This window comes from Lithobates pipiens, unplaced genomic scaffold (genome assembly GCF_037356315.1).
Source record: "Lithobates pipiens isolate NorthernLeopardFrog02 unplaced genomic scaffold, aLitPip1_a1.2 Scaffold_24, whole genome shotgun sequence".
NCBI lineage: Eukaryota > Metazoa > Chordata > Amphibia > Anura > Ranidae > Lithobates > Lithobates pipiens.
The window spans coordinates 17,277,681-17,305,248 of NW_027507786.1; the positions used below are offsets into that span (position 1 = coordinate 17,277,681).

At 43.0% G+C, this 27,568-nt stretch overlaps 1 protein-coding gene across 1 annotated transcript in view; it reads right to left on the reverse strand.

The window, feature by feature from the left end:
• Positions 1-24,497, reverse strand: part of LOC143929581 (vomeronasal type-2 receptor 26-like) — a 40,217-nt gene extending 15,720 nt beyond the window's left edge. The window contains exons 1-3 of the mRNA XM_077453461.1: positions 24,261-24,497; positions 14,215-14,412; positions 4,188-4,415 (exon numbers count right to left, since the gene is read on the reverse strand). Of these exons, the coding sequence (XP_077309587.1) occupies positions 4,188-4,415; positions 14,215-14,412; positions 24,261-24,497 (663 nt within the window). The remainder of the gene's footprint in view (positions 1-4,187; positions 4,416-14,214; positions 14,413-24,260) is intronic.
• Between the last annotated feature and the right edge of the window lie 3,071 nt (positions 24,498-27,568).

A 27,568-nucleotide genomic window follows, 5' to 3' on the forward strand; every position in this document is an offset into this window, starting at 1 on the left:
GTTCTGCCTTTCTTCGCCTCAATCACGGGCCGCCAGCAAACATAGAGCTTGCGGGACCCGCGGGGCACGCTCCCATGGTGCTCTAAGCTAGGTGCTAGGCTAGGTGTCAAATTTAAAGGGACGTGCAGGTACGCCCATTTGCCTGTCTGTGCCATACTGCCGACGTATATGTGTGTGCTGCGGTTGGCAAGTGGCAATTTTTTTTTTTGGTAAGTAGACAGTCTGAGGTATTTAGTAAGAGGCATGGATTGTTTTTTGTAATTTTTGTCACAATTTTTTGGGAAATTAAGAAATTAAATAGTCCCAAATTTTTTTTTTTTTTTACACACTGTCACGAATGCACTAGACTCGGGTCATCACTTTTTTAAAAAATACTGTCAGCAGCCAGGATACTAGCCGCTGACAAGTATGTTAAAAAAAATAAAAAATTCCATTGGCCGCCCCAGAACAGGAAGAAGACGCACACGGAGGAGTCCTGCATACATCGCCGCGCTACACGTCCCACAGCTCGGCGCCTGACCCACCACCGCGATGGTGTAAGTGACGGGCAGACAGCAGGCGCGCGAGGGGCGGGGGCACAGTGGTTGCATATTATGTGCACAAAGGCTGCAATTGATGGAGCACAGATGGCTGCATTTGCGGGGCACAGTGGCTGCATATTATGGGCATAGACACTGCAATTGATGGGTACAGTTGGCTGCATATGATGGGCACAGATGGCTGCTTTTGCTGGGCACAGAGTCTGCATATGATGGGCATAGTGACTGCATATGGTGGGCACAGTTAGCTGCATATGATGGGCACAGTTAGCTGCATATTATGGGCACAGATGTCTGCTTTTGCTGGGCACAGAGTCTGCATATGATGGGCACAGTGGCTGCATATGATGGGCACAGTTGGCTGCATATGATGGGCACAAATGTCTGCTTTTGCTGGGCACAGAGTCTGCATACGATGGGCACAGTGACTGCATATGATGGGCACAGTTGGCTGCATATGATGGGCACAGATGTCTGCTTTTGCTGGGCACAGTGACTGCATATGATGGGCACAGTGACTGCATATGATGGGCACAGTTGGCTGCATATGATGGACACAGATATCTGCTTTTGCTGGGTACAGAGTATGCATATGATGGGCACAGAGTCTGCATATGATGGGCACAGTTGGCTGCATATGGTGGGCACAGTGACTACATATGATGGGCACAGTTCGCTGCATATGATGGGCACAGATGTCTGCTTTTGCCGGACACAGAGTCTGCATATGATGGGCACAGTGACTGCATATGACGGGCACAGTTGGCTGCATATGATGGGCACAGATATCTGCTTTTGCTAAGTACAGAGTCTACATATGATGGGCACAGAGTCTGGATATGATGGGCACAGTTGGCTGCATATGGTGGGCACAGTGACTGAATATGATGGGCACAGTTGGCTGCTTTTGCTGGGCACAGTGTCTGCATATGATGGGCACAGAGGCTGCAACTGATGTTTTTGTTTCAGTATTCTCCAGTTCGTTTGCGCCCTCCCCAAAAATTTTGAGCACCAGCCGCCACTGATGTCTAGGGTTAAGTTAGAGAAAAAGTATACAGGGAGGAGGCTAGAATGGACTTTGATGGTACTGTATGAAAACGGAAGATAACAGTCTCAAGTAGAATTACACATTTTCTTACAAAAATATATATTCAATAAAATACAAAATATTGTTTAAAAACAACAAGGGTAATCGATCCACGTTTGCTCTATAGTCACACAAGTGTGACAATTAGGACAATAATACCATCTGTGTATTGATTGCTCTACGTGTTTCGTGGGTGAAGTTTGCGGCTTCTTCAGGAGCTTTATTGTACATATACACAAGGTTTTATAGAGTGATTATCAATTTGTGACAAAGATACAACCTTGCGAGTGGCCCAAGAGAGAGTGGCCCAAAAGAGAGTGGCCCGTTCCGGAGGGCATAGGAGCCCCAAGACACAGAAAAGACACCGATTGAGAGTCAAAAATACTGTCTAGATCCAAAAAAAAAACTTAGGACTGTAGTGTAATGGTCTGTATGGGATGTTATGAGGCCTTTAAAAGATTGAAACACAAAGAGCAAAAGGTGATATAATTCTGAATAAGGAGATGTAGATATACATCTACCAGTGTTTCTATGTGCGGTCGGCCCAGCTCCGTGATGTCATCATGGGGGAGGGAAAGAGGACTCCAGTGCCAACCTGTGAAGCTCTGCTGACCTCCATGCCCAAGAGGGTGAAGGCAGTGCTGGAAAATAATGGCGGCCACACAAAATATTGACACTTTGGTCCCAATTTGGACATTTTCACTTAGGGGTGTCCTGACTTTTGTTGCCAGTGGTTTAGACATTAATGGCTGTGTGTTGAGTTATTTTGAGGGGACAGGAAATTTACACTGTTATACAAGCTGTACACTCACTACTTTACATTGTAGACAAGTGTCATTTCTTCAGTGTTGTCACATGAAAAGAGAGAAGAAAATATTTACAAAAATGTGAGGGGTGTACTTACTTTTGTTATATAATATATATATATGCCCGGCCGGTCAGTTTAGGTGGACGGCCATGTCTCGGTAGGTTTGCGGCTGTGCCATACTCTTTCCATTTTCCGATGATGGATTGAACAGAGCTCCGTGAGCTTGGGATATTTTTTATTACCTAACCCTGCTTTATCCACTTACAGACCGGACCATTTTGCTGTCTTAAGACCAGACCACTTTTTTTGCGATTCGGCACTGCATCGCTTTAACTGACAATTGCGCGGTCGTGCGACGTGGCTCCCAAACAAAATCGACGTCCTTTTTTTTTTTTTTTTTGCGCTATAAACAAAAATAGAGCGACAATTTTGAAAAAAAAAAACGCATTTTTTTTTACTTTTTGTTATAATAAATATCCCCCAAAAATATATATAAAAAAATGCCCTCAGTTTAAGCCTATACATATCCTTCTACATATTTTTGGTAAAAAAAAAAATCGCAATAAGCGATTATTGATTGGTTTGCGCAAAAGTTATAGCGTTTACAAAATAGGGGATAGTTTTATGGCATTTTTATTACTATTTTTTTTTTTTTTTTTTTACTAGTAATGGCGGCGATCAGCAATTTTTATTGTGACTGCGACATTGTGGCGGACACATCGGACATTTTTGACACATTTTTGTCGACGTACATCGGCGTGCGCCGGTTGGGAAGTGGTTATACTTCTCCACAACTTTATCCCTGACCTGTCTGGTGTGTTCCTTGGGCCTTCATGATGCTGTTTGTTCACTAAGGCTCTCTAAAAAACCTCTGAGGGCTTCACAGAACAGCTGCATTTATACTGAGATTAAATGGCATGCAGGTGGACTCTGCTGGTCGGGAAGTGGTTATACTTCTCCACAACTTTATCCCTGACCTGTCTGGTGTGTTCCTTGGGCCTTCATGATGCTGTTTGTTCACTAAGCCTCTCTAACAAACCTCTGAGGGATTCACAGAACAGCTGCATTTATACTGAGATTAAATGACACGCAGGTGGACTCTGCTGGTCGGGAAGTGGTTATACTTTTCCACAACTTTATCCCTGACCTGTCTGGTGTGTTCCTTGGGCCTTCATGATGCTGTTTGTTCACTAAGGCTCTCTAAAAAACCTCTGAGGGCTTCACAGAACAGCTGTATGTATACTGAGATTAAATGACACGCAGGTGGACTCTATTTACTAATTAGGTGACTTCTAAAGGCAATTGGTTCCACCAGATTTTAGTTAGGGGTATCAGAGTAAAGGGGGCTGAATACAAATGCCCCTCCACCTCCCACACTTTTCACATATTTATTTGTAAAATAAAATTGAAAACAATTTATAATTTTCTTTCCACCTCACAAATACCCTGTTTCCCCCGAAAATAAGACCTAGCGTGATTGTCGGTGATAGCTGCAATATAAGCCCTACCCCCCAAATAAGCCCTACCCTGAAAATAAGACCTACAAGGACTTTAAACTAAGGCTTATTTCGGGGGTAGGGCTTATATTGCACGCTAGGTCTTATTTTCGGGGAAACAGGGTATGTGCCACTTTGTGTTGGTCTATCACATAAAATCCCAATAAAATATATTTATGTTTTTGGTTGTAACATGAAAAAATGTTGAAAATTTTCAAGGGGTATGAATACTTTTTCAAGGCGCTGTATTTTCCTACCTCTGTCTTGTTGTGTTTCCAAATAATACGTTTCACATTTATAGGAAACTGGTAGTCACCGTTTTTCCAAGGGTCGAAGTGGCCAACGCAATTCATCACAATGCTGCCATTGCTGAGGATAATCCAATTTTTAATGATATAAAATGTAACAAATTCATTGTCTTTATTATAAAAGTGATGAGTATTTCCTTCCCTTCTATATGTAAGTTTCTTCAAAAACTTATGTAACTTTCAACAGAAATTGAAACATTAAAAAAAACATACGTTTGCCACATATTTAGGTAACAAAAAAAAAAGAAAAAAGATATGTTTATTTTTGTTTAACAATTATTTTAGAGTGCAATTAAAAAAAAAAAAAAAAAACAGCGAGGAAAACGATTAATTCTATTATTCTTTATAGCTCAGAAGTAGTTACTTCAATTAATATATACTTAGTATCAATGAAGCAATTAGTATTAATATAAAGTTATAGGATCTCTAGTTATTTGTGCCTTGATAAAGTAGGTATGTTTAACCGTTATGTATGGAAGAGCCCTGGGGCCATCAAAAAAAATACAGAATTATGTTTTTGGAAAAAATAAATTCAGAATTCTGAGATTAAAAGTCAGAATTCTGAGATTCAAAGTCAAAATTGTAAGTTTAAAAAAATATATATTTTTTTTACATAATTCTGAGATTAAAAGTCAGAATTCTGAGATTAAAAGTGTAATTTTTTTTTTTTTTTTAAACTTACAATTCTGACATTGAATCTCAGAATTCTGACTTTCAAATTCAGAATTCTGACTGTCAAACTCAGAATTCTGTACATTTGTTTTCATAAACATAATTCTGTATTTTTTTTTTTTATGTTGGCCCCAGGGCTCTTCCATACTTATACTGCTGTTGCTACCTTCGATGCTTTCTATTTTTCATCTCAGGTTACCAGACCAATTGTGCAATTTTTTTCACCTTTTATTTTTTCATTTGCAGCTTTTAGAAACATAGAATGGTGACAGCAGAAAAAAAAAATATCCTATTGAGTCTGTCCTTTTTTTTTTTTTTTTTTTTTTTTTAATTTTCACTTTTTTTTATGTTTGCACTGTAAAAAAAAAAAACACAAACCCTATTTCTTTCAATTTTTTTTACATTTTTTTCTTTTACTTTTTTATTATTTTTATTTGTTTTTTTGTTTAAAAAAAAAAAAAATCAAACCCTATATCTGAAAGCACAGGAACGGCAGAATGAAAAGAGGGTGCTAATGATTTTGTAGGTCCTTTGATAGTTGCACGAATGTTTAGCAAGAACAATATTTTTTCTATAAAGGTAAACCAAAAAAAAAAAAAAAAAAAATTATTTATTAGCACACACAATTACAACATAACATAAAATTCCTGACCGGGACAATTTTTGAGATACAGCAATGCGTTATTAACTGACAATTAGGTAATGCTGTACCCAAATAAAATGGATGTCCCTTTTCCTCAGAAAATAGAGCGTTCTTTTGGTGGTAGATGATCACCTTTGCGGTTTTTTTTGGGGTTTTTTTGCATTATAAAAAAAAAAAATACTGGTAATTTAAAAAAAAAAATAATTTCTATAAAAAAATTCATAAATGTAGGCCAATATGTATTCTGCTACATATTTTTTTTTGGTTAAAAAAAAATCCCAATAAGTGTATATTGATTGGTTTGCGCAAAAGTTATAGCGTCTACAAACTATTGTATTTATACTGGAACTTTTATTTATTGATTACTAGTAATGGCAGCAATCAGTGACTTATAGTGGGATTGCGATATTGCGACGGACAATGGGATACTAACTGACACTTTTGACACAAAGAAGGAAAAGGGGGTGATCCCTGTGGCCGCAAATCCCTCTGGTCCCATGGTCAGTATGAGAGTGGCAACCTCAGCCTGGACTGTAAGCCACGCCCCCAGCGTGTCTTGCTCCACCACCCCCCTGTAAAATCAGTCTGTGTATGCAGAATAGCATGCTTGTTATACTCCCTGTGGAAATAAGGGGTTAATCCTCTGCATTGTGTAAAAAGGCTGTTTGATCCTGTATGCACAGATCCTCCCCCTCCTGCAGGGTCTTTCTTGGCAAGGCCAGATAAGACACAGTGAGGTTAGTACTTCTGCACATGCTCAGTTTGGTCTCAATTGCTGGAGAGAACATTTCCTTGTTGATCAGAGCTAGCCAGGTCACATGATATTGACATCACACATGTGGGCGTGTATACAGATCCTAAATGACAGCCCAGCCCCTCCCTCCTCAACCATGCCCGGGAAATAAAAAAGAACACAGTGGGTGGGGTGTGGCATCTTGATGGATGCTCCGCCTCCCACCACAGCATGAGGACACAGGCTGTAGTAGAAATCTCCTCCTACCAGAACACTCAGCACTCAGGCAGACCCTGCAGTTTATCACGTGAGCGTGGTATACAGATCAGCCAAAAAGGTATATAAAATGTTAAAAGAGTATGAGGGATGAGTGTGAGGCAACTATGACCCTGCAAAAAAGGTATATAGTCTCAGTATTTTAATGTAAATAGAAGATTTATAAGCTGTGGGCACTGCAGGCGTCTGTAGTTTGTTATTATTGGTCATGAAGACCCTCGGCCCTCCTCTGGTCCGCAAAGCTGACACTCCACAGGTCTCAGCTTCGGCCAATGAGAAGCTGTTGGCGGGGGAGCGTTTGTTAGGTTGTTGTGTGTTGCTGCCATGGAAGTGTAGAGCGCCGAGAGGAGTGTAGAGCGTCAGCTCTGCAGACCAGAGGAGGCCTGAGGGTCTTCATGACCAATAATAAGAAACGACAGACGACTGCATCTGTGTATATCCCCCCACGGTGAGGCGAGCGCCGCCATGTGGAAGGATAAATCCCTTCAGTGAAGGACAATCCACCCATATGGTTACACCACTCAACTAGTGTTATACCGCCCATCCAGGTGTCTCTCTATATAGACATATTATAACACGCAGACCAGATTTTGTTCTTTAAGGCTCTGATGAAGAGGAAAACCCTCGAAATGCGTTAGCCAAGTATTCTTTTTTATCATTTGCATGTCTATCAATTCATATCATTCTATTTAGTGGCAACATTGTTATTTTTATTTTTATTATTATTTATTATTATTATTTTTAGTTTCATTTTGATGAATACGTAGTATTTACCTTTGTATAAACGTATTTGTTTACAATAAACATTTTATTATGATTCATGCATCAGGCCGCGGGCCTTCCTTTTCCTTTTCTATGTAGCATTTTGGACTTAGTCTTGCGGCACAGCCAGGTTCAGAATCCCCGAGACCCGCCTCACACCCCATGCCATATGCAGCTTCAATAAAAGACGGGACATTGTACACTTTTCTTTTTTTTTTTTTTCTTAAAATGATCCATTTTCTCAGATTAATCATTTGATACGTTTTTTATTTTCTGTTTTTTTGTGAATCGAATAAAATGTGTTTATGGAATGTACAAGGCTCTGGTGAAGAGGAAAACCCTCGAAATGCGTTAGCCAAGTATTCTTTTTTATCATTTGCATGTCTATCAATTCATATCATTCTATTTAGTGGCAACATTGTTGTTATTATTTTATTATTTTTATTATTATTATTTTTAGTTTTTTTTTAGACATTGTACACTTTTCTTTTTTTTTCTTCTTAAAATGGTCAATTTTCTCAGATTAAACATTTGATACGTTTTTTATTTCCGTTTTTTTTTGTGAATAGAATACGGGTTTATGGAATGTACAAATCGTTGCATTCTGTTTTTATGCAGATTTTACACAGCGTCCCAACTTATTTGGAATTGGGGTTGTAGTTGATCTTGCAAAAACACCATACAGACCACACTGCTAACCTCCCGCCCAAGACCACACTCCTACATCTAACCAGTGCCGGCTGGTGCAATATTTTTTTGGAGGGGAGGGGCAAACAATCCTTCTGCCACCACCCCCCCAGTCAGTCAATTAGATCACCTGCACCCCCCCTCCTTCTGTCAGTCGGTCAATCGGTCATCACCAGCCTCGCACTTACCCCATCTAGGTCACGGGCAGCACTTCCCCTTGGCGGCGGCTTCACCCAGCGTCTCCTCCTCCTCGGCTTCACGGCAGCTTCCCCTGTGTCTCCTCCTCATCTACCTCTTCTCCTCCAATACGAGCACTTCTCCTCTCGGCCAAGCGGGTCTCAGGAATCGCTTCCTGATTGGCTGGGAGGGGAATCAGGAAGACAATAGAGAATATTCATTCGCTATTGTCACAGGGCACATCCCGGGGCACAGAGCCCACCTTTTTTGAGGCCAATTAGAGCCTCCGGATCTAATCATATGATTCTAAAAAAAAAAAAAAACAGTGGAATTTGTTCATCTGGCACCATGCATATAGATTCGGGGCCGGGCGAATGGATTGGGAGGACGGAGCCCCCACACCTCATAAGGGGCACTCCATAAGGATGAGCTGCCAATGCTTCTAACGTGTGCCACCAATGACAGGGCTTAATTGTTGTTTTAATTCGTTAATTAATTAATCTCGTTTAGTTATGTTCGATAAATTAGTTAAATTCGTTTTTGGATTTCGTTTCATTTTCTACTGAATTTGAAAAATCGGTCGCATTCTGAAATATTTCAACCAAATATTACTAAAAATTAAAAAAATTACAAAAATTACTAAAATATTTCTACCGAATTCGAAATGATTTCAACATGATTCGAAATTATTTCAACCGCATTCGAAATTATTTTGGGATCCGACTTTAGGGCCATGTATCTCGGGCTCACTTGGTGCTAGAAACCCCAAATTTTGGAGCGCTAGTACTATTGTGTTTGCATACCAAATTTGGTGTTTCTACCTATAAGTGACTCCGAGATATGTGGCCCCAAATTCGGGTCGCAAAATGTAATTCTCTGCTGCAGAAAAGTGCTTGACATTTTGTGACCCGAATTTGGGGCCACGTATCTCGGGGTCACTTGGTGCTAGAAACCCCAAATTTAGAGATGTTGTAGCGCTAGTACTATTGTGTTTGCATACCAAATTTGGTGTTTCTAGCTATAAGTGACCCCGAGATATGTGGCCCCAAAGTCGGGTCGCAAAATGTAATTCTCTGCTGCCGAAAAGTGCTTGACATTTTGTGACCCGACTTTAGGGCCATGTATCTCGGGGTCACTTATAGCTAGAAACACCAAATTTAGAGATGTTGTAGCGCTAGTGCTACTGTGTTTGCATACCAAATTTGGGGTTTCTAGCTATAAGTGGCCCCGAGATACGTGGCCCCAAATTTGGGTCGCAAAATGTAATTTTTCGAATTTTATTCAAATTACGTCCGAATTTGGTTGAATTCGTTAGCATTGTGTATCGTGATGCATCCGTATGTCCGAATAATGAAAATTCTACCGAATTTCGATTCGGAACTAAACGAAATGCACATGCCTAACACTCACCTGTCCCGGGGTCCAGCGATGTGGGAGTACGAAGCCTCGTTCCTCTCCCCTTCCTCTCCGCAGCGCCGGAATTCTAACTGTGATCATGAGAAGGAAGTGCCACCAGCACACCAGGATCTCCGAAATTTGGGTCCAAAATTTTAATCACATCATCAATCAATCAAAAAAATAAATAGAAGCAAAGTTTTGGAGCGATGTCACATGCCCGATGAAGGGGTCCTACGTGGCTCCAAAACGTTGCTTCTATTTATTTTTTTGATACTATGTGATTAAAATTTTGGACCCAGTTTTGGAGATCCTGGTGTGCTGCTGGCACTTCCTACTCATGATCACAGAATTCCGTCGCTGCGGAGAGGAGGGGGAGAGGAACGAGGCTCCGTACTCCCGCACCGCTGGACCCCGGGACAAGTGAGTGTCTGATTATTAAAAGTCAGCAGCTACACTTTTTGTAGCTGCTGTCTTTTAAATGGGTGAAACTCTGCTTTAATTGTAAACACACAACAATTAAGCCTTCTCATTGGTGACACATGTTAGAAGCATTGGCAGCTCATCCTTATGGAGTGCCCCTTATGAGGTGCATAAGGACCCAATTTTGGAGATCTTGGGAGTATTGCATTGGGCATTCTAACTACCGGCTGTGGGTTCACAGACAGGCACGCACTGCGCATGCACGAGCCGGGCTTTGCGCTGTGAATGGCTGGGCAATCTTCTGGGACCTGTGACGTGTCCCAGAAGATTGCAGGGAGGTAGGGGGAAGATGTAAACTTCCTTCCAGCGCCGCAGCACCAAGGGAGGAAGGGGAAGCAGGGTGCCTGTAAAAACAGGTTACGCGCTCCCCCCCCCAAAAAAAGGACATGCCAAGTGTGGCATGTCAGGGGTTACCAGCACTTAAAGCGGAAGTTCCATTTTTGGGTAGAACTCTGCTTTAAGTCCCAGCAGGTTAAAGAGGAGGGCCGGTTTTGAAAAAAAAAAATTAAAAGTCAGCAGCTGCAAACACTGTAGCTGCTGACTTTTAATAAGCACACTTACCTGTCCAGGGCGCCCGCGATGTCGGCCGCCCGAGGCTGACCCGTCCCTCAGTCTCAGGTCCCAGCGCCGCCATTTTGGGTAAGGGAAACAGGCAGTGGAGCCTTGCGGCTTCACTGCCCGTTTCCTACTGCACATGCGCGAGTCGCGCAGCGCTTTGTGAATGGGACGCGCTGTGTTCTGGGACACACAGTTCCCAGAACACAGTGCGACCCATTACCCATAAGACGCCGCACGGAGGAGAGAAGAAAGAAGATCTCCGCGGAGGAGGAAGAGGCAGATTAGGATGATGTGTCTAGCAACAGGCATTTCTGGTAAGTTAAAAAAAATTATTTTTTTCATTTTTTTTTTTTTTTTTTATGATTTTTTTCTAATTTTTTATATGTATTTTCTTTTTTCAGGGTGGCCTTCCACTTTAAGAGTTCTGCCTCGTACACACGGTCGGACATTCCGACAACAAAATCCATCAGATTTTTTTCCAACGGATGTTGGCTCAAACTTGTCTTGCATACACACGGTCGCACAAAGTTGTCAGAATTTTTACAATCCTCAAGAACGAGTTGGCGTAGAACACGTACGACGGGGACTATAAAGGAGGCAGTAGCCAATAGCTTTCGTCTCGTAATTTATTCTGAGCACGCGTGGAAATTTGTCTGTCGGAATTAGCTACACACGATCGGAATTTAAATGATCAGATTTCGATGTTGGAAAATTTTAGATCCTGTAGATCCCGCTCTCAAACTTTGTGTGTTGAAAAATTCAGACGGAAAAAGTCAGATGGAGTCCACATTATTATTATGCCCTGTACACACGGTCGGATTTTTTTCTGATGGATTTTGGCCCAAACTTGTCTAGCATACACACGGTCACAAAGTTGTCGGAAAATCCAATCGTTCTGAACGTGGAGATGTAGAAGACGTACAATGGGACTATAAACGGGCTGGTAGCCAATAGCTTTCGTCTCGTAATTTTTTTAGAGCATGCGTGGCACTTTGTCCGTCGGAATTGTCTACACGCGATCGGAATTTAAACAATCAGACTTTGTTGCCAGAAAATTTTAGATCCAGTTCTCAAACTTTGTGTGTCGGAAATTCCGATGGAAAAAAATCTGATGGCGCCCACACACAATCGTATTTTCCCACAACAAGATCCGATCGCACATTTTTCCATCGGAAAGTCTGACCGTGTGTACAGGGCATTCAAGCCCAGGCTTTATCTTTGATACAGTACATGATGTACACCTCATGATGAAAATATTTAGCTCAGAGGTTTAACCCCTTCCCGCCGAGTGTACGCAGATCTGCGTACTCGACTTCCGGGGGGTATACCGGGATCAGCTGTTATGCCGGAGGAGCGGGAGGGGACGTCCCCCCCTCTCACCGCTGTTACCGGTGCTCCCGCTCGATCGGGAGCACCGATTCGCAATCCGACGCCTCCGGCTGCTGGGGAGGAACTGTAACAAAGCTGTAAGCGGCTTCGTTCCAGTCTCCTCATAGTAAACATGGAAGCGACGTCATGACGTCACTTCCCGTTTACTCAGCTGCCAATGTCGCCGGTTTTAAAAAGATATACGGTATTCAGAATCGCCGTTTTCAGCGATCTGAATACTTTGAAGTGTAAAGGAGGGATTTGGGGTCTTTTAGACCCCCGATCCCTCCATAAAGAGCACCTGTCACCACCTATTACTGTCACAAGGGATGTTTACATTCCTTGTGACAGCAATAAAAGTGATCAAATTTTTATTTATTTTTTTAAAACAATTTATTCATTTTCAAATAAATAAAATAAAATAAAAAATAAAATAAAACATTTTTAAAGCGCCCGCCGTCCCTGCGAGCTCGCGAAGCAAAGAAAACGCATACGGAAGTGAGCTTGCATATGTAAATGGTGTTCAAATCACACATGTGAGGTATCGCCGCGAGAGCAATAATTCTAGCACTAGACCTCCTCTGCAACGCTAACTTGGTAACCGTAAAAAAAAAATTAAAGCGTCGCCTATTGAGATTTTTAGGTACCGTACTTTGTCGTCAATCCACGAGTGCGTGCAATTATAAAGTGTGACGTGTTTGGTATCTATTTACTCGGTGTAACATTATCTTTCACAGTACGCAAAAAAATTGGGCTAATTTTACTGTTTCGTTTTTTTTTTTAATTCATGAAAGTGTCCTTTTTTCCCAAAAAGTTGCGTTTAAAACACCACTGCGCAAATACCGTGTGACATAAAATATTGCAACAATCGCTGTTTTATTCTCTAGAGTCTCTGTTAAAAATATATATAGATATAGATATATCTATAGATATAGATATATAGATATAGATATATCTATAGATATAGATATATAGATATAGATATATCTATAGATATATAGATATAGATATAGATATATAGATATAGAGATATAGATATAGATATAGATATATAGATATAGATATAGATATATAGATATATCTATAGATATAGATATATAGATATATCTATAGATATAGATATATAGATATATCTATAGATATAGATATATAGATATATCTATAGATATAGATATATAGATATATCTATAGATATAGATATAGATATATATATATATATAGATATAGATATATATATAGATATAGATAGATAGATATAGATAGATAGATATATCGATAGATAGATATATCGATAGATAGATAGATATATATCTATAGATATATATCTATATATATATAATATTTGGGGGTTCCAAGTAATTTTCTAGCAAAAAATATGGATTTTAACTTGTAAACACCAAATGCCAGAAATAGGCTTAGTCATGAAAGGGATAAAGTATTTCATTCATAAATATTGCATGTTTGTGAACTAAAATTTTCATTAGAGGGTCATCACCAAGCAAATAAACCCATGGAGCAAAAGTAACTCCAGCATCCTAGAGAATTGACACTAATCCAGATTAAAACAAGGATCACATTTTCTTTCAAAATAAAATTGTATGTACTTGATTCTTAATAGTAGAAAACAGAAAATTCTTCCCTTTCAAAGTTTGACCGAGAAGCAATAGTTCATTTAGGGCACTGGCCATGGTATAGACAGAGACATACACTTGAGGGAAGAGTCCAGATTGGTTGAAACTAGTAAGTAATGTGACTGGTCCTTTCCCAGTGCAATTATGAAACGATCGTTTGTAATAATGTCCATAGTATCGATTTTTCGCTGGGTCGTTGGACAAACAATTGTTGAAGGTCATCCAGAGGTTTTCAAGTAACATGTCATTTGGATATTTCATACGCGTAAAATTGTTTAAAAAATCTGACATGTCCGGGACTTCTATATTCATGACATCAAGCGCCAAGCTCCCGTTAAATATTTTCCCGTAGTAGTTTATAAGAAAACTCTGAGCCGCCCAAGACGGTTGAAGGATCAAGGTTCGGTCGCTTAAGAAATTTTCCAAAATATTTAAAAACAAATTCATCGGATGGGAATTTGATCCACAAATTATAATAACGTGGGCTGATGATTTTTTAATCATTTCAATTTTTTTTTCAATAGATCCACTCACTATAAAAAGCCCGTGGTCGATCTTTATAAGGAAGGCAACGCAGATCCCTTCGCTTACCAGAAAATTGTTCAACTCCTCAAATTCCTTTTCTCCGCTGTCGTCGTTCGAAGCCACAACCCCGACCCAAGTCCAGCCCAAGAGTTTAATTAGATTTGTTAGAATTAAATAGATGGTTCGGTAATTTTGGACAGTTCGAAAAAAATGTGGATATAGGTCTCTGTTGCTTAGCTCATAACTTGTGGAACCATAACTGATCTACGACAAAAAAAAAAAAGACATAAAAGCAATGGAAATATCTTTGAATCCCAGTTATTAAAGCTGAATTTCAGGAATTCAGCTCCTTTGTAAAAATGAAGGCATATTATGAGTTAAGTCCAGCAAGGTGCATGGTGCCACCCCCTGGGCTTAGCTCTTTTATTTACTGGATGGCTGGCTGCTTTATAGTACTCCTGGAAGATAGCTACAGTGTTGCCGCGTACACACGATCAAACTTTCCAGCATTCGTGTGTGGGCTCCAGCGGACTTTTTCTTCCCAAAAGTCTGGCGGACCTAGAAATAAGACTGTCTTCAAATTTTGGCTTTCAGCGGACAATCCGACGCTAGGGCAACTATTGGCTACTGGCTATGAACTTCCATATTCTACATCCTCACATTCGAATCCGTCAGACTTTTGGAGTGATCGTGTGTGGCCAAGTCCGTTCGTTTGAAAGTCTGGCGGACCTCAGCTGCAAAGTCCGTCGGATTGTCCGCCGGACCAAGTCCGTCGAAAAGTCCGGTATTGTGTGTACGCGGCAAAAGTCTGTCATTTCGGGAGAGCAACACAGAAGGATCAGTGTCGTTCCTTTCCGAAAATAGGATAGCTGTCTTCCAGGAGCACTATAAAACTGCCAGATATACAGCATATAATAGAGCTAAGCCCAGGGGGTGTCTTGCACCTTGCTGGACTTAACTCATGAGAATGAATTTCTGAAATTTCGAAAGAAACTGAAAACCAAACTTTTTGTACAAGCTTTTGGAGTTACCTAATTTTCTGGGGGTGTGATGGACAGACCTCCAGGTTTTGATTTTGTATGTTGCCATGTTGGTATGTATGGACCTTTCTTAAGGTCTTTTTATGTCAATGTCTTTTGTTTTGTGCATCGGGCCTTTGGGTAAGACTGCGTAGGTTAAGCATTTTAATAAATAAATAAATAATAAAATAGCGTGCCTTCATTTATTTTACCAAGGAGCTCTGCATCCTGAACAGAAGAATCACTGCAGCTGCTATGCTCACTCTTCATCTCCTCCTGCCCATTCACAGAAGCCTTTGTATTATGTGAACACAAAATACAAAGGCTTCACTGAATGGGCAGCAGAGGGGAGGGAATGGCCTCTCTCACCTCTCTCAGCGCTGAGTGTCAGTGTATGCTCTGACAGGGTAAACATAAATAACAGAGATAAGCCCAGGAGATGTCATGCAGCTCATAGTGTGCCTATGAGTCAGAGTCACAGTTTACCCCACCAACCAAAAAAAAACCCAAAAAACTTAAATGAAGAGAAGTGACATTTCAAACAAAAGTGGAATATTTATTTAAAGCTTGATAATTATTTTCAGTGTTAAAGCGGGAGTCCGTCGTTTTTTTTTTTTTTTAAAAGCCAGCAGCTACAAATACTGCAGCTGCTGACTTTTAAAATAATGACACTTACCCGCCCAGCACGCCCGCGATGTCGGCACCCAAAGCCGATCTCTCGATCGTCTCTCGGGTGCTGCCGCCGCCATCTTGGGTGTGGGAATCAGGAAGTGGAGCCTTGCGGCTTCATTTCCCGGGTCCCCTACTGCGCATGTGCGAGTCGCGCTACGCAATAAGGATGGTCCCTGCTGTCTCTGGGATCTGTGTGTTTCTCAGCAGACAGCGGGGGACCTTCAGAAAGGGGCGTAATCTACGCCCCTTTCCGCAGATAGCTATGCCGGAAGTGGGTGCAGATACCTGTACTGTACAGGTACCTGCACCCCCCTTCCCCCTGAAAGGTGCCAATTGTGGCGCCGGAGGGGGGGAGGGTTCCAATGAGCGGAAGTTCCACTTTAGGGTGGACCTCCGCCTTAAGAAAAAATAATGATCAAACTATAAATAAATACACCAGTTTGGCTTTTCCAAAAAAATAAAACCAGCCCATACCAGTACCCCACCTCCACCTTGCTGGTGTCTGAGTCGAAGTGGAGCTATATGTCCATTATTGATCCAGCCACAGGCCCATCCATCTGGTCCGTCACTCTCATCTCATCAGTCCATAAAACCTTTGAAAAAGCTGTCTTCGGATATATGTTGGTCTAGTCTTGATATTTCAACTTATGTATCTTGTTCAGTGGTGGTTGGATTTCAGCCTTCTCTTTCTCGGGCCCTGTCTCTGAGCACTGAACCTTCTGGGCACTCCAGGTAGGTTACAGTTCTGGAATATGACAGCACTGGAGGATAATGGATTCCTGGTAGCTTCAAGTTTGATTCTTGTCAAATCTTTGGCAGTTAATTTAAATCTTTTTCTCAACGCGTTTCTTGCGACCCTATTGACTATTTGCAACAAAACGTCTGATGGTTCTGTGATCAAACCTCAATATCTTACTAATTTCAAGAGTGCTGCATACCTCTGAAAGACTTTTTACAATTTTGGATTTTTCAGAGCTAGTTTTGCTTTTTTGGCCCATTTTGCCCGAGGAAAAAAAAATCTGCCTAATAATTATGCACACCTTGATATATGGTGTTGATCTCTTTAGGTCACACCCTCCCTCATTACACAAATACACATCAGCTGATATGCTTAAATCCAATAAGCATTCAAGTTTATAGAGCTTGGAGCTGGACAAAATGCATAAAAATAGTGATTTGGTCAAATTTGGTCACTAATTTGCCTAATAATTGTGCACACAGTGCAAATGCTGAAGGTGGCTTCTCTCTACACCTCCCTGGATTGCCGCAGTTCAGTCCGGGTCCCTGAGATGAATTCCCTTGGTCTTTAGATATGCCTTTTTTACTAGAGATAAGTTTGTTTCGAACAGTGAACAATATGCGGCGTTCGCAGCAAATTCGAAAGCCAAGAAACGTCGTTAAAGTCTATGGGACACTAACATGAAAAACCAAAAGTGCTCATTTTAAAGGCTTATATGCAAGTTATTACCATAAAAAGTGTTTTGGGACCTGGGTCCTGCCCCAGGGGACATGTATCAATGCAAAAAAAAAGTAATAATGCTTAACCAGTTGAGATCCGCGCTATAGCCAAATGACGGCTACAGCGCGGACCTCCTTTGCCGGGACTACGTCTATTGACGTCGTCCCGTGCACGAGCGGCCTGCACGTCCCCTGAGGGGTGCGCGCAGCGTGCTCTGTGATCGGCGAGTCTATGAGACTCGCCTGATCACAGATCCGAGCAAGGGGTCAATCCCGACCCCTTACCACGTGATCAGCTGTCAGCCAATGATAATACAACGGAGCCGGTAATCGGCTATTATTCCTCCTCGCGCTGTCAGCGCGAGGAGAAAAAAAAGAGCCGATCACCGGCGGCCGTGATCGGGACATCAGTCCCGATCACGGCCAGCCCTGCCAGTGCCCACCTGCCCCCTTCCAGTGCCACCCATCAATAAATAAGTGCCCCCGTTAGTGCCACCCAGCAGTGCCCACAGTGCCACCCAGCAGTGCCCACAGTTCCACCCATCAGTGCCCACAGTGCCACCAATCTGCCTCAACAACGGTGCTGCACCCCAGTGCCACATATCCATGCCCATCAATGTCATCTACCAGTGCCCATCAGTGCCGCCCATCAGTGCCCACCTATCAGAGCCACCTATCAGTGCTACCTATCAGTGCCCATCAGTCCCATCTATCAGTGGTACCTATCAGTGCCCCTTAGTGCCACCCATCCGTGCCACTCATCCGTGCCATTTTATCTGTGCCCATCAGTGCCGCCTTATCTGTGCCCATCACTGCCACCTTATCTGTGCATATTGGTGCCACCTTAACTATGCCTATCAGTGCCCACCAGTGCAGCCTATCAGTGCCCACCAGTGCAGCCTATCAGTGCCGCCTCATCAGCGCACTTCAATGAAGGAGAAAAATGACCTGTTTGCAAAATTTTATAACGAACTATTAAACATGATTTTTATTTGTGCTCTATTTGTGGGCAAAAAATGATAAAAATTTCATTTGGGTACGATGTTGTATGCCCGCGCAATTGTCATTCAAAGTGCATCAGCAATGAAAGCTGAAAATTGGTCTGGGCAGGAGGGGGGTTTAAGTGCCCAGTAAGCAAGTGGTTAAAGTGAAACAATAAAAATAAAATATTCCTTGAAATATTGTGCCTGGGGGGTGTCTATAGTATGCCTGTAAAGTAGCGCATTTTTCCCATGTTTATAACAATACCACAGCAAAATTAAATTTCTAAAGAAAAAAAAGTAATTTAAACAATCAAGCTGTACTGCTCTACTGATGTATTGTCTGATTCCGGCAATATAGATAAAAATCATTGATAAAAACGGCATGGGTTCCCCCCAGTTCAGGCCCATTACGTGGCGTAAAGTCCATTACTATTATTTGACATCACATAACATCAGAGGAGGGTGGGGTCACCTGTTTACATCACTGGGTGGCCCTGCTCTCAGCTACATAACAGCTGTCATCACGGAGAAGCTTCAGTCAGCGGGAGCCTCCTATGGAGGTGGAGTTTTTCCATTTGTTTTCTTCTCGCTTTGATCGAAGATGAATGGACATCGTGGGACAGTATTTTTTTTTTTTAGTAAAGGTCTTCTCCCAAATTGTCTCTTGTTATTTTTAACATGTTGACACTTTTTTTTTAAATGGTAGGGGTACAATGTACCCGATACCCAATCACATGGGGGTCCAGGATCTGGGGTCCCCTAGTTAAAGGGGGCTTCCAGATTCCGATAAGCCCCCCACCCGCAGACCTCCGCGACCACCGGTAAGGGTTGTGGAGATGAGGCACTTGTCCCCATAAACATGCGGACAAGGTGTTTTGGGGGCGACCCCAAAGCATCCACCCCATGTTGAGGGCATGTGGCCTGGTACTTTTAAGGAGGGAGGGGCGGGCACTCTCTAGTCCCCCCTCTTTTCCTGCAGCCTGCCAGGCTGAGTGCTTGGTTAAGGGTCTAGTATGGGTTTTGGGGGCCCTATGCCATTTTCTTTTTATTTTGGCTCAGGGTTCCCCTTAAAATCTGTACCAAACTTGAAGGACCTGGTATGGATTTTGGGGGGACCCCTACTCCATTTTTTAAAAGAAATTGGTGCAGGAAGGAGGAGCGCTCTCTAGTCCCCCCTCTTTTCCTGCAGCCTGCCAAGTTGAGTGCTCGGATAAGGGTCTAGTATGGGTTTTGGGGGCCCCTATGCCATTTTCTTTTTATTATGGCTTGGGGTTCCCCTTAAAATCAGTGCCAAACCTGAAGGGCCTGTTATGGATTTTGGGGGGACCCCTACGCCATTTTTTTAAAAGAAATTGGTGCAGAGTTCCCCTTAATATCCATACCAGACCTGCAGGGCCTAGCGTGGATTTTGGGGGGACCCCCACGCAATTTATTTTTAAATTGGGGTGCGGGGTTCCCCTTAATATCCATACCTGACCCAAGGGTCCTGGTATTGGACTGGGGGGAACCCATGCCATTATTTTCAAGGATTTTCATATATATGGCCGAGACCCGACAATTCATTACAGCCGCTAGCAGTTTTAAATGACTTTTTTTCCTTTAGAAATGTCATTTTTTTGTGGTATTGTTCTAAACACAGGAAACATGCACCACTTTACAGGCATACTATAGACCATTGGTGCCCAACCAGTGGCCCGCGGAGCCCTCTGATGTTGCCCGCGGAGCCCTCTGATGTGGCCCTCGACCTCCTGCTCTGGGATGGCTGGTTGGCAAGCCCAGATCGCAGGTTCTCGACCCGGCATCCCAGAGCATCAATGTTGTGAATGAAGTCGGTGGTAGAGGAAGCAAGCGGTTGCGTAGCAGAGCCACATAAGACGATGCTTCCTGTATAGCGCCACATCCTGTCACAGACGGAGTGATACCAAATGCACTCTGCCTGGAACAACAACAGCTGGCGATACCCGAATCGAAGACTGTTATTGAAGGTATGTTTAATACTGTAATCTGCAGTGGTTACCAGGCTGTTTTCAAACTGCACTGAGCCATAGACTTCTGTTATTACCTACGGGTTTGGTGCGTTTCAGAAAGTGCACAACACCTGCAGGATATTATAGAATTCTGTGGCAAAGTGCAGCTAACCCCAAGAATAGCCAGAGGTGCACTGCTCTGGGAAGACCACAGCACATCAGTGTGAAAGCAGCCTTAGGCCCTTTTCACATGATTGGTCCGGCCCAATCAGACCCTCCATTCACCTCTATGGAGTGGAAAATGTGAACAGGCTTGTGTCCGTTTACACCTGCATACCTTCAATCCGATCCGCTAAAAGAAAAAAAAACAGAAAGGGATCTGTCCCCTTCCATCTGGGCGGATCGGAGGGCCCATAGAGCAGAGTGGGCTGTGTCCGCTCTGCATATGCGGAGTGTACATGGACCTGTCATCCGCCCACTCCACTCATTGTGGCCCGCGACTTGTTACCATGTCACTTAAGTGGCCCTTGCTCTTCAAAAGGTTGGCCACCCCTGCTATAGACACCCCTCAGGCACGATATTTAAAGGGATATTTCATTTTTATTTTTTCTCTTTAACCACTTCCCGACCAGCGCACGACGATGTACGTCGACAGAATGGCACGGGCAGGCATATTGGCGTACAGGTACGTCCAATATTCAATGCCGCCCTGCCATCGGGAGCGCGCCGGCGGCAGTGCTCTCCCGCGCTGGTCGGGACCCCCGTGAGTCAGGTCGCGGGACCCGCGGACTCGATCGTCTCACGGAGCGGCCCAATGGAGGAAATGCAGAGTAAACAGCATTTCTCCATTCTGCCTAGCAACTAGTGACGCTGATCTCTGCTCCATGTAATTGGAGCAGAGATCAGTGTTCACTAAATGAAAGCCCAACCCCACCACAGTTAGTAACACACCCCTAGGAACACTTAACCCCTACACTGCCACCCACTGGTTAACCCCTTCACTGCCAGTGTCATTTACACAGGATTCACTGCATTTATATAGCAGTGATTACTGTATAAATGACAATGGTCCCAAAAATGTGTCAAAAATGTCCGATGTGTCCGCCATAATGTCGCAGTCACAATAAAAATCGCTGATCGCCGCCATTACTAGTTAAAAAAAAAAAATTATTAATAAAAATGCTATAAAACTATCCCTATTTTGTAAACAATATAACTTTTGCGCAAACCAATCAATAATCGCTTATTGCGATTTTTTTTACCAAAAATATGTAGAAGAATACGTATCGGCCTAAACTGAGGGAAAAAAATGTTTTTTTATATATTTTTGGGGGATATTTATTATAACAAAAAGTAAAAAATAATGTGTTTTTTTCAAAATTGTCGCTCTATTTTTGTTTATAGCGCAAAAAATTAAAACCGCAGAGGTGATCAAATACCACCAAAAGAAAGCTCTATTTGTGGGGAAAAAAGGACGTCAATTTTGTTTGGGAGCCACGTCGCACGACCGCGCAATTGTCAGTTAAAGCGACGCAGTGCCGAATCGCAAAAAGTGGTCTGGTCTTTGGCCAGCAAATTGGTCCGGTCTGAAACTGGTTAAGCATTATTAAAAAACCTGCTCCCAAAAAAACTTTAGTTTTTAAAACTTTTTGCTGCATTGATACATGTCCCCCGGGCCAGGGCCCGGGTCTCCAAACACTTTTTATGGCATTAACTTGCATATAAGCCTTTAGAATGAGCACCTTTGATTTTTCGCATTCGTGTCCCATAGACTTTAACAGAGTTTGCGTGTTCGTACACATTTTTTGCCTGTTCGCATGTTCTGGTGCAAACCAAACCGGGGGGGAGGGGGGATGTTCGGCTCATCCCTGCTTCTTACATCTTACTAAATGTGAGTGCCTTTTTCATGTTTTCAAATATAAACACTAACTTGCCCCACTTAGAAGTGCCCTCTGATGTCCATTTTACCCTAAGTAGCCAATGTTTCACCAGTGGCCAGACTGTTAAAAAAAAAACATGGAGCATCAGGTTGTACAAAGCTGGCCCACATTGAGTCATTTTCTGAGTTCGGCTTTAAATATGAATGCCAGGCAGATATAAAACATATGTGGTGACCAAAACCATGGTGGCAAAGAGATGAGAGTTGAGGTCATTTTTCTGCCCCCTCATGGTTGAATCACAGGTTGGGGGCTGGAAGGTGACCAATCTCTTTAAATGCAACCGGTTTACCAAAAAAATCGATTTAGTATAACCTCTTACAATCTGCTGTACAACTGGGCTCAGACTGGAAAAGAGAGGAGTAACACTAATGCCCCCTACACACGATCGGACTTTCCGACAACAAAACCGTGCATTTTCGTTCAAAGGTTGTTGGCTCAAACTTGTCTTGCATAAACACGGTCACACAAATGTTGGCCAACAATTACGAACGTAGTGACGTACAAGGCGTATGGCGAGCCGATAAAAAGGAAGTTCGATAGTCATGCTCCAACCTTTGGGCTCTTTCTGCTAGTGTTTGTGTTTGGTGAGCATTGATTCCAAGCATGCGTGGACTTTTATGCGATGGGATTGTGTACACACGGTCGGAAAGCCCGACAACAAAATTTGTTGGGGGTAAATTTGAGAACCTGCTAGCCAACATTTGTTGGCGGAAAGTCCGACAACAAATGTTTCGATGGAGTGTACACACACAGTCGGACTTTCCATCAACAAGCTCACATCCAACATTTCCCTTCGGAAAATCCGTCCGTGTGTACGCAGCATAAGGGCCAATCATATGGGCTGCATGCATATGTGGTGACCAAAACCATGGTGGCAAAGAGATGAGAGTTGAGGTCATTTTTTCTGCCCCCTCATGGTTGAATCACAGGTTGGGGGCTGGAAGGTGACCAATCTGTTTTCTTTACTGTAGTAGAGTGTGACAGACCTATCCGGGACACAGGCTTCATGCTAATTAGGTTAGGTTTTAGTCTTCTACTGTATTATAAATACTTGTCATTTTGGTTCTAATAAAGGAGTCCATGTTGAGCAGCTAAGCAAGTGTTGTCTTGTTTTGGGCTTGTAAGCGGTTGGAATATCTGATTGGAGTCAGATTGGAGGAAGCGGGATATACTGATGGAAAGCACTCTGTCATGGTTATGCAATAGTTTGTCTGCTTACCTGTTTCCATGTGTTCATCTAGAGACCAGCCGACCCTCACCTGTTTGCTTTTGTAATCCATCCTCTGGCATGGCTCCACCCTAGCTCCTATCAGAGAGCTCTATATTAACCTGTGCACTGCAGGCCAGCCCTGCTGATCAACCTTTGTGTGTTAGCTTCCTGTTACCTGCCGTGTGCTCGTCTGTTGTTCCGTTACCAACTTTGGCGTGTCCTTGACTATCCCTGTTTGCCTGTGATCCTGACCTTTTGGCGTGTCCCTGACTATTCCCGTCTGCTTGTGGCCCCGACCTTGGCTTTGTCCCTCACCATCCCTATCCTCCTGTTGCCTACTGTGGGTGGGAGCTGGGGGACCCTGGGGGTCGCGACCTGGAGCCAGTTGCAGCCAAGTCCATCCTCACCACTAGAGGCGCTGGTGAACACCTGCTGGCTCTTAGACTCCGCGCCCCAGGGAATCTTACGCTCTAACCCCAGTGGGATCTGTCCCCCGTCTGCAGCAGTCAGCCGTAGGGTCCACAACCTTGCGGTGCACTCCTGATCCCTACGGTGTACATCTGTCACCTCGCCTCAAGGTGACCTGACACACTCAATCGGAGTGTGGGATCACTTCCGTCACAAAGAGAAAAGTCTGGTCTCTAGTCTAGCTATAATAATGTGTGGAAGGCTGTGTAGATCTCAGGACTGGATGGACATAAATACAAATCCTTTAGCAGGTAACACGCCCTCCATATATCTATACAGTATCTACAACATATTTAGCTGTTTGCCTGGAGTTCGGCTTTAGGAGGACACAGAAACAGTTGTTAAGATTGAGTTCACCTTGGAAAATGTAAAGCCGAGTAAAAGGAAAAGCTCACCTGGGTGTACCTGTAGACACTCAATACCTGAGCTATAGGTATGGTCGTCCTGGAGTGATGATCTCCGATAAAACCGATGATCTGCTTTTGTTTCATACAGGAATAGTTGGGGACGGTTCTCCCCGGCCCGGATAATATCTGTAGGACGCTTTTTACAGCTTTGTTTGCATCGGCGCACGAATCGTAAATGTGATATCCCAGAGAAATGTTCTGCAGCTCCCAAAAATTTTCATTCATTATTTCGATGCCGAATAAGAACGCAAGGAGGTTTTTATAGTAATGAGGGACGGGGCTGTGAAAGGAACATGTATACAGTATATACAAAGGAACCAATGAAAACTGTGATAGGTTAACTATATGCAGATAGACGGATGGACGTACAGTATATAAAGGTCCTGTCAGCAAGTGGTTATTGTGAGATCATGGTTGCAGCCATTTTTTTCAGCCAGCAATCTACTGTTTTTGTAAAAGGGGTCCGGTTGGCTTTTTACTCGCTATATAGGTCCTCCTCCTCTCGTCACCACTCGCTGTGGTTCCCACGCTTTCCCAGGGCTTATCATGCCCCAGTGAAGGAGGCATTTTTTAGGTCACCATAACATGTTTGCTCAAGCTTTTTTTAAATTCATATTGGAATAAATACTCTATATTGTCAAAAGTATTGGGACACCTGCCTTTATACGCACATGAACTTTAAGGGCATCCAAGTCTTAGTCCGTAGGGTTCAATATTGAGTTGGTCCACCCGTTGCAGCTATAACAGCTTCAACTCTTCTAGGGAGACTGTCCATAAGGTTTAGGAGGGTGTCTATGGGAATGTTTGACCATTCTTCCAGAAGCAAATTCGTGAGGTCAGGCACTGATGTTGGATGTGAAGGCCTGGCTCATAGTCTCCACTCGAATTCATCCCAAAGGTTTTCTATCAGGTTGAGGTCATGACTCTTTGCAGGCCAGTCAAGTTCCTCTACCCCAAACTCACTCATCCATGTCTTTATGGGCCTTGCTTTTTGTAATGGTCCAAATCATTTGGTGGAGGGGGGGATTATGGTGTGGGGTTGTTTTTTTAGGGGTTGGGCTTGGCCCCTAGTTCAAGTGAAGGGAACTCTTGAGGCGTCAGCATACCAATATATTTTGGACAATTTCATGTTCCCAAATTTGTGGGAACAGTTTGGGGACGGCCTCTTCCTGTTCCAACATGATTGCCCACCAGTGCACAAAGCAAGGTTTATAAAGACATGGATGAGCGAGTTTGGGGTGGATGAACTTGACTGATCTGCACAAAGTCCTGACCTCAACCCGATAGAAGACCTTTGGAATGAATTAGAGCAGAAACTTTGAGCCAGGCCTTCTCTTCCAACATCAGTACCTAACATCACAAATATGCTTCTGGAAGAACGGTCAAATATTCCCATAGACGCCCTCCTAAACCTTGTGTACAGCCTTCCCAGAAGAGTTGAAGCTGTTATAGCTGCAAAGGGCGGAGCCAACTCAATATTGATCCCTATGGACTAAGACTGGGATACCATTAAAGTTCATGTGTGTAAAGGCAGGTGTCCCAATACTTTTGCCAATATAGTGTATCTGTCTCTAAACAAAGCATAAATATTAGTTATTAACCGCTTTCCCACCAGCGCACGCCAATATACGTCGGCAGATTGGCATTGGTGGGCAAAAGGGCGTACAGGTACATCCCCTTTAAGAAGCAGTGTTGTGGGCGTGCACAACTGCGACCGTGGGTCCCACAGACTCGATGTCGACTGGGTGCCCGCGGTCGTGTCACAGAGAGGTAGAATGGGGAGATGTTTTTGTAAACAATGTATTTCCCCATTCTGCCTAGTGACAGGAGCGGTGATCGCTGTCATGCGAGGTGTAGCCCCCCCCCCCACAGTTAGAATCACTCCCTAGGACACACTTAACCCCTTCACCGCCCCCTAGTGGTTAACCCCTTTACTGCCAGTGTAATTTACTCAGTAATCAATGCATTTTTATAGCACTGATCGCTGTATAAATGACAATGGTCCCAAAATAGTGTCAAAAGTGTCCGATCTGTCTGCCATAATGTCGCAGTCATGAAATCGCAGATCACAACCATTACTAGTAAAAAATAAATAAATAAATAAAAATGCCATAAAACTATCCCCTATTTTGTACACGCTGTAACTTTTGCGCAAACCAATCAATATACGCTAATGCCCCGTACACACGGTCGGACATTCCGATGTCAAAATCCATCAGATTTTTTCCGACAGATTTTGGCCCAAACTTGAATTGCATGCACACTGTCGCACAATGTTTTCGGAGAATCCGATCGTTTAGAACGCGGTGACGTACAACACGTACGACGGGACTAGAAACGGGCCAGTAGCCAATAGCTTCTGTCTGGTAATTTATTCTGAGCATGCGTGGCACTTTGTCCGTCGGCATTGTCTCCACACGATTGGATTGTAAACGATTGGATTTCCTTGTCGGAAAATCTCAGATCCAGCTCTCAAACTTTGTGTGTCGGAAATTCGGACGGAAAAAGTCTGATGAAGCCCACACGAGATCGGATTTAGATCCGATCGCACATTTTCCGTCAGAAAGTCCGACCGTGTGTACGGGGCATTATTGTGATACCGACGTCAAAATCCATCTGATTTTTTCCAACAGATTTTGGCCTAAACTTGAATTGCATACACACGGTCGCACAAAGTTTTCAGAGAATCCGATCGTTCAGATCGCGGTGACATACAACACGTACGACGGGACTAGAAACGGGCCAGTAGCCAATAGCTTCTGTCTGGTAATTTATTCCGAGCATGCGTGGCACTTTGTCCGTCGGTATTGTCTCCACACGATTGGATTTTAAACGATCGGATTTCGTTGTCGGAAAATTTCAGATCCAGCTCTCAAACTTTGTGTGTCGGAAATTCGGACTGAAAAAGTCTGATGAAGCCCTCACGCGATCGGATTTAGATCCGATCGCACATTTTCCATCAGAAAGTCCGACACACTTAACCCCTTCACCGCCCCCTAGTGGTTAACCCCTTTACTGCCAGTGTAATTTACTCAGTAATCAATGCATTTTTATAGCGCTGATCGCTGTATAAATGACAATGGTCCCAAAATAGTGTCAAAAGTGTCCGATCTGTCTGCCAAATGTCGCAGTCATGAAATCGCAGATCACAACCATTACTAGTAAAAAAGAAATAAATAAATAAAAATGCCATAAAACTATCCCCTATTTTGTACACGCTGTAACTTTTGCGCAAACCAATCAATATACGCTAACGCCCCGTACACAAGGTCGGACATTCCGATGTCAAAATCCAT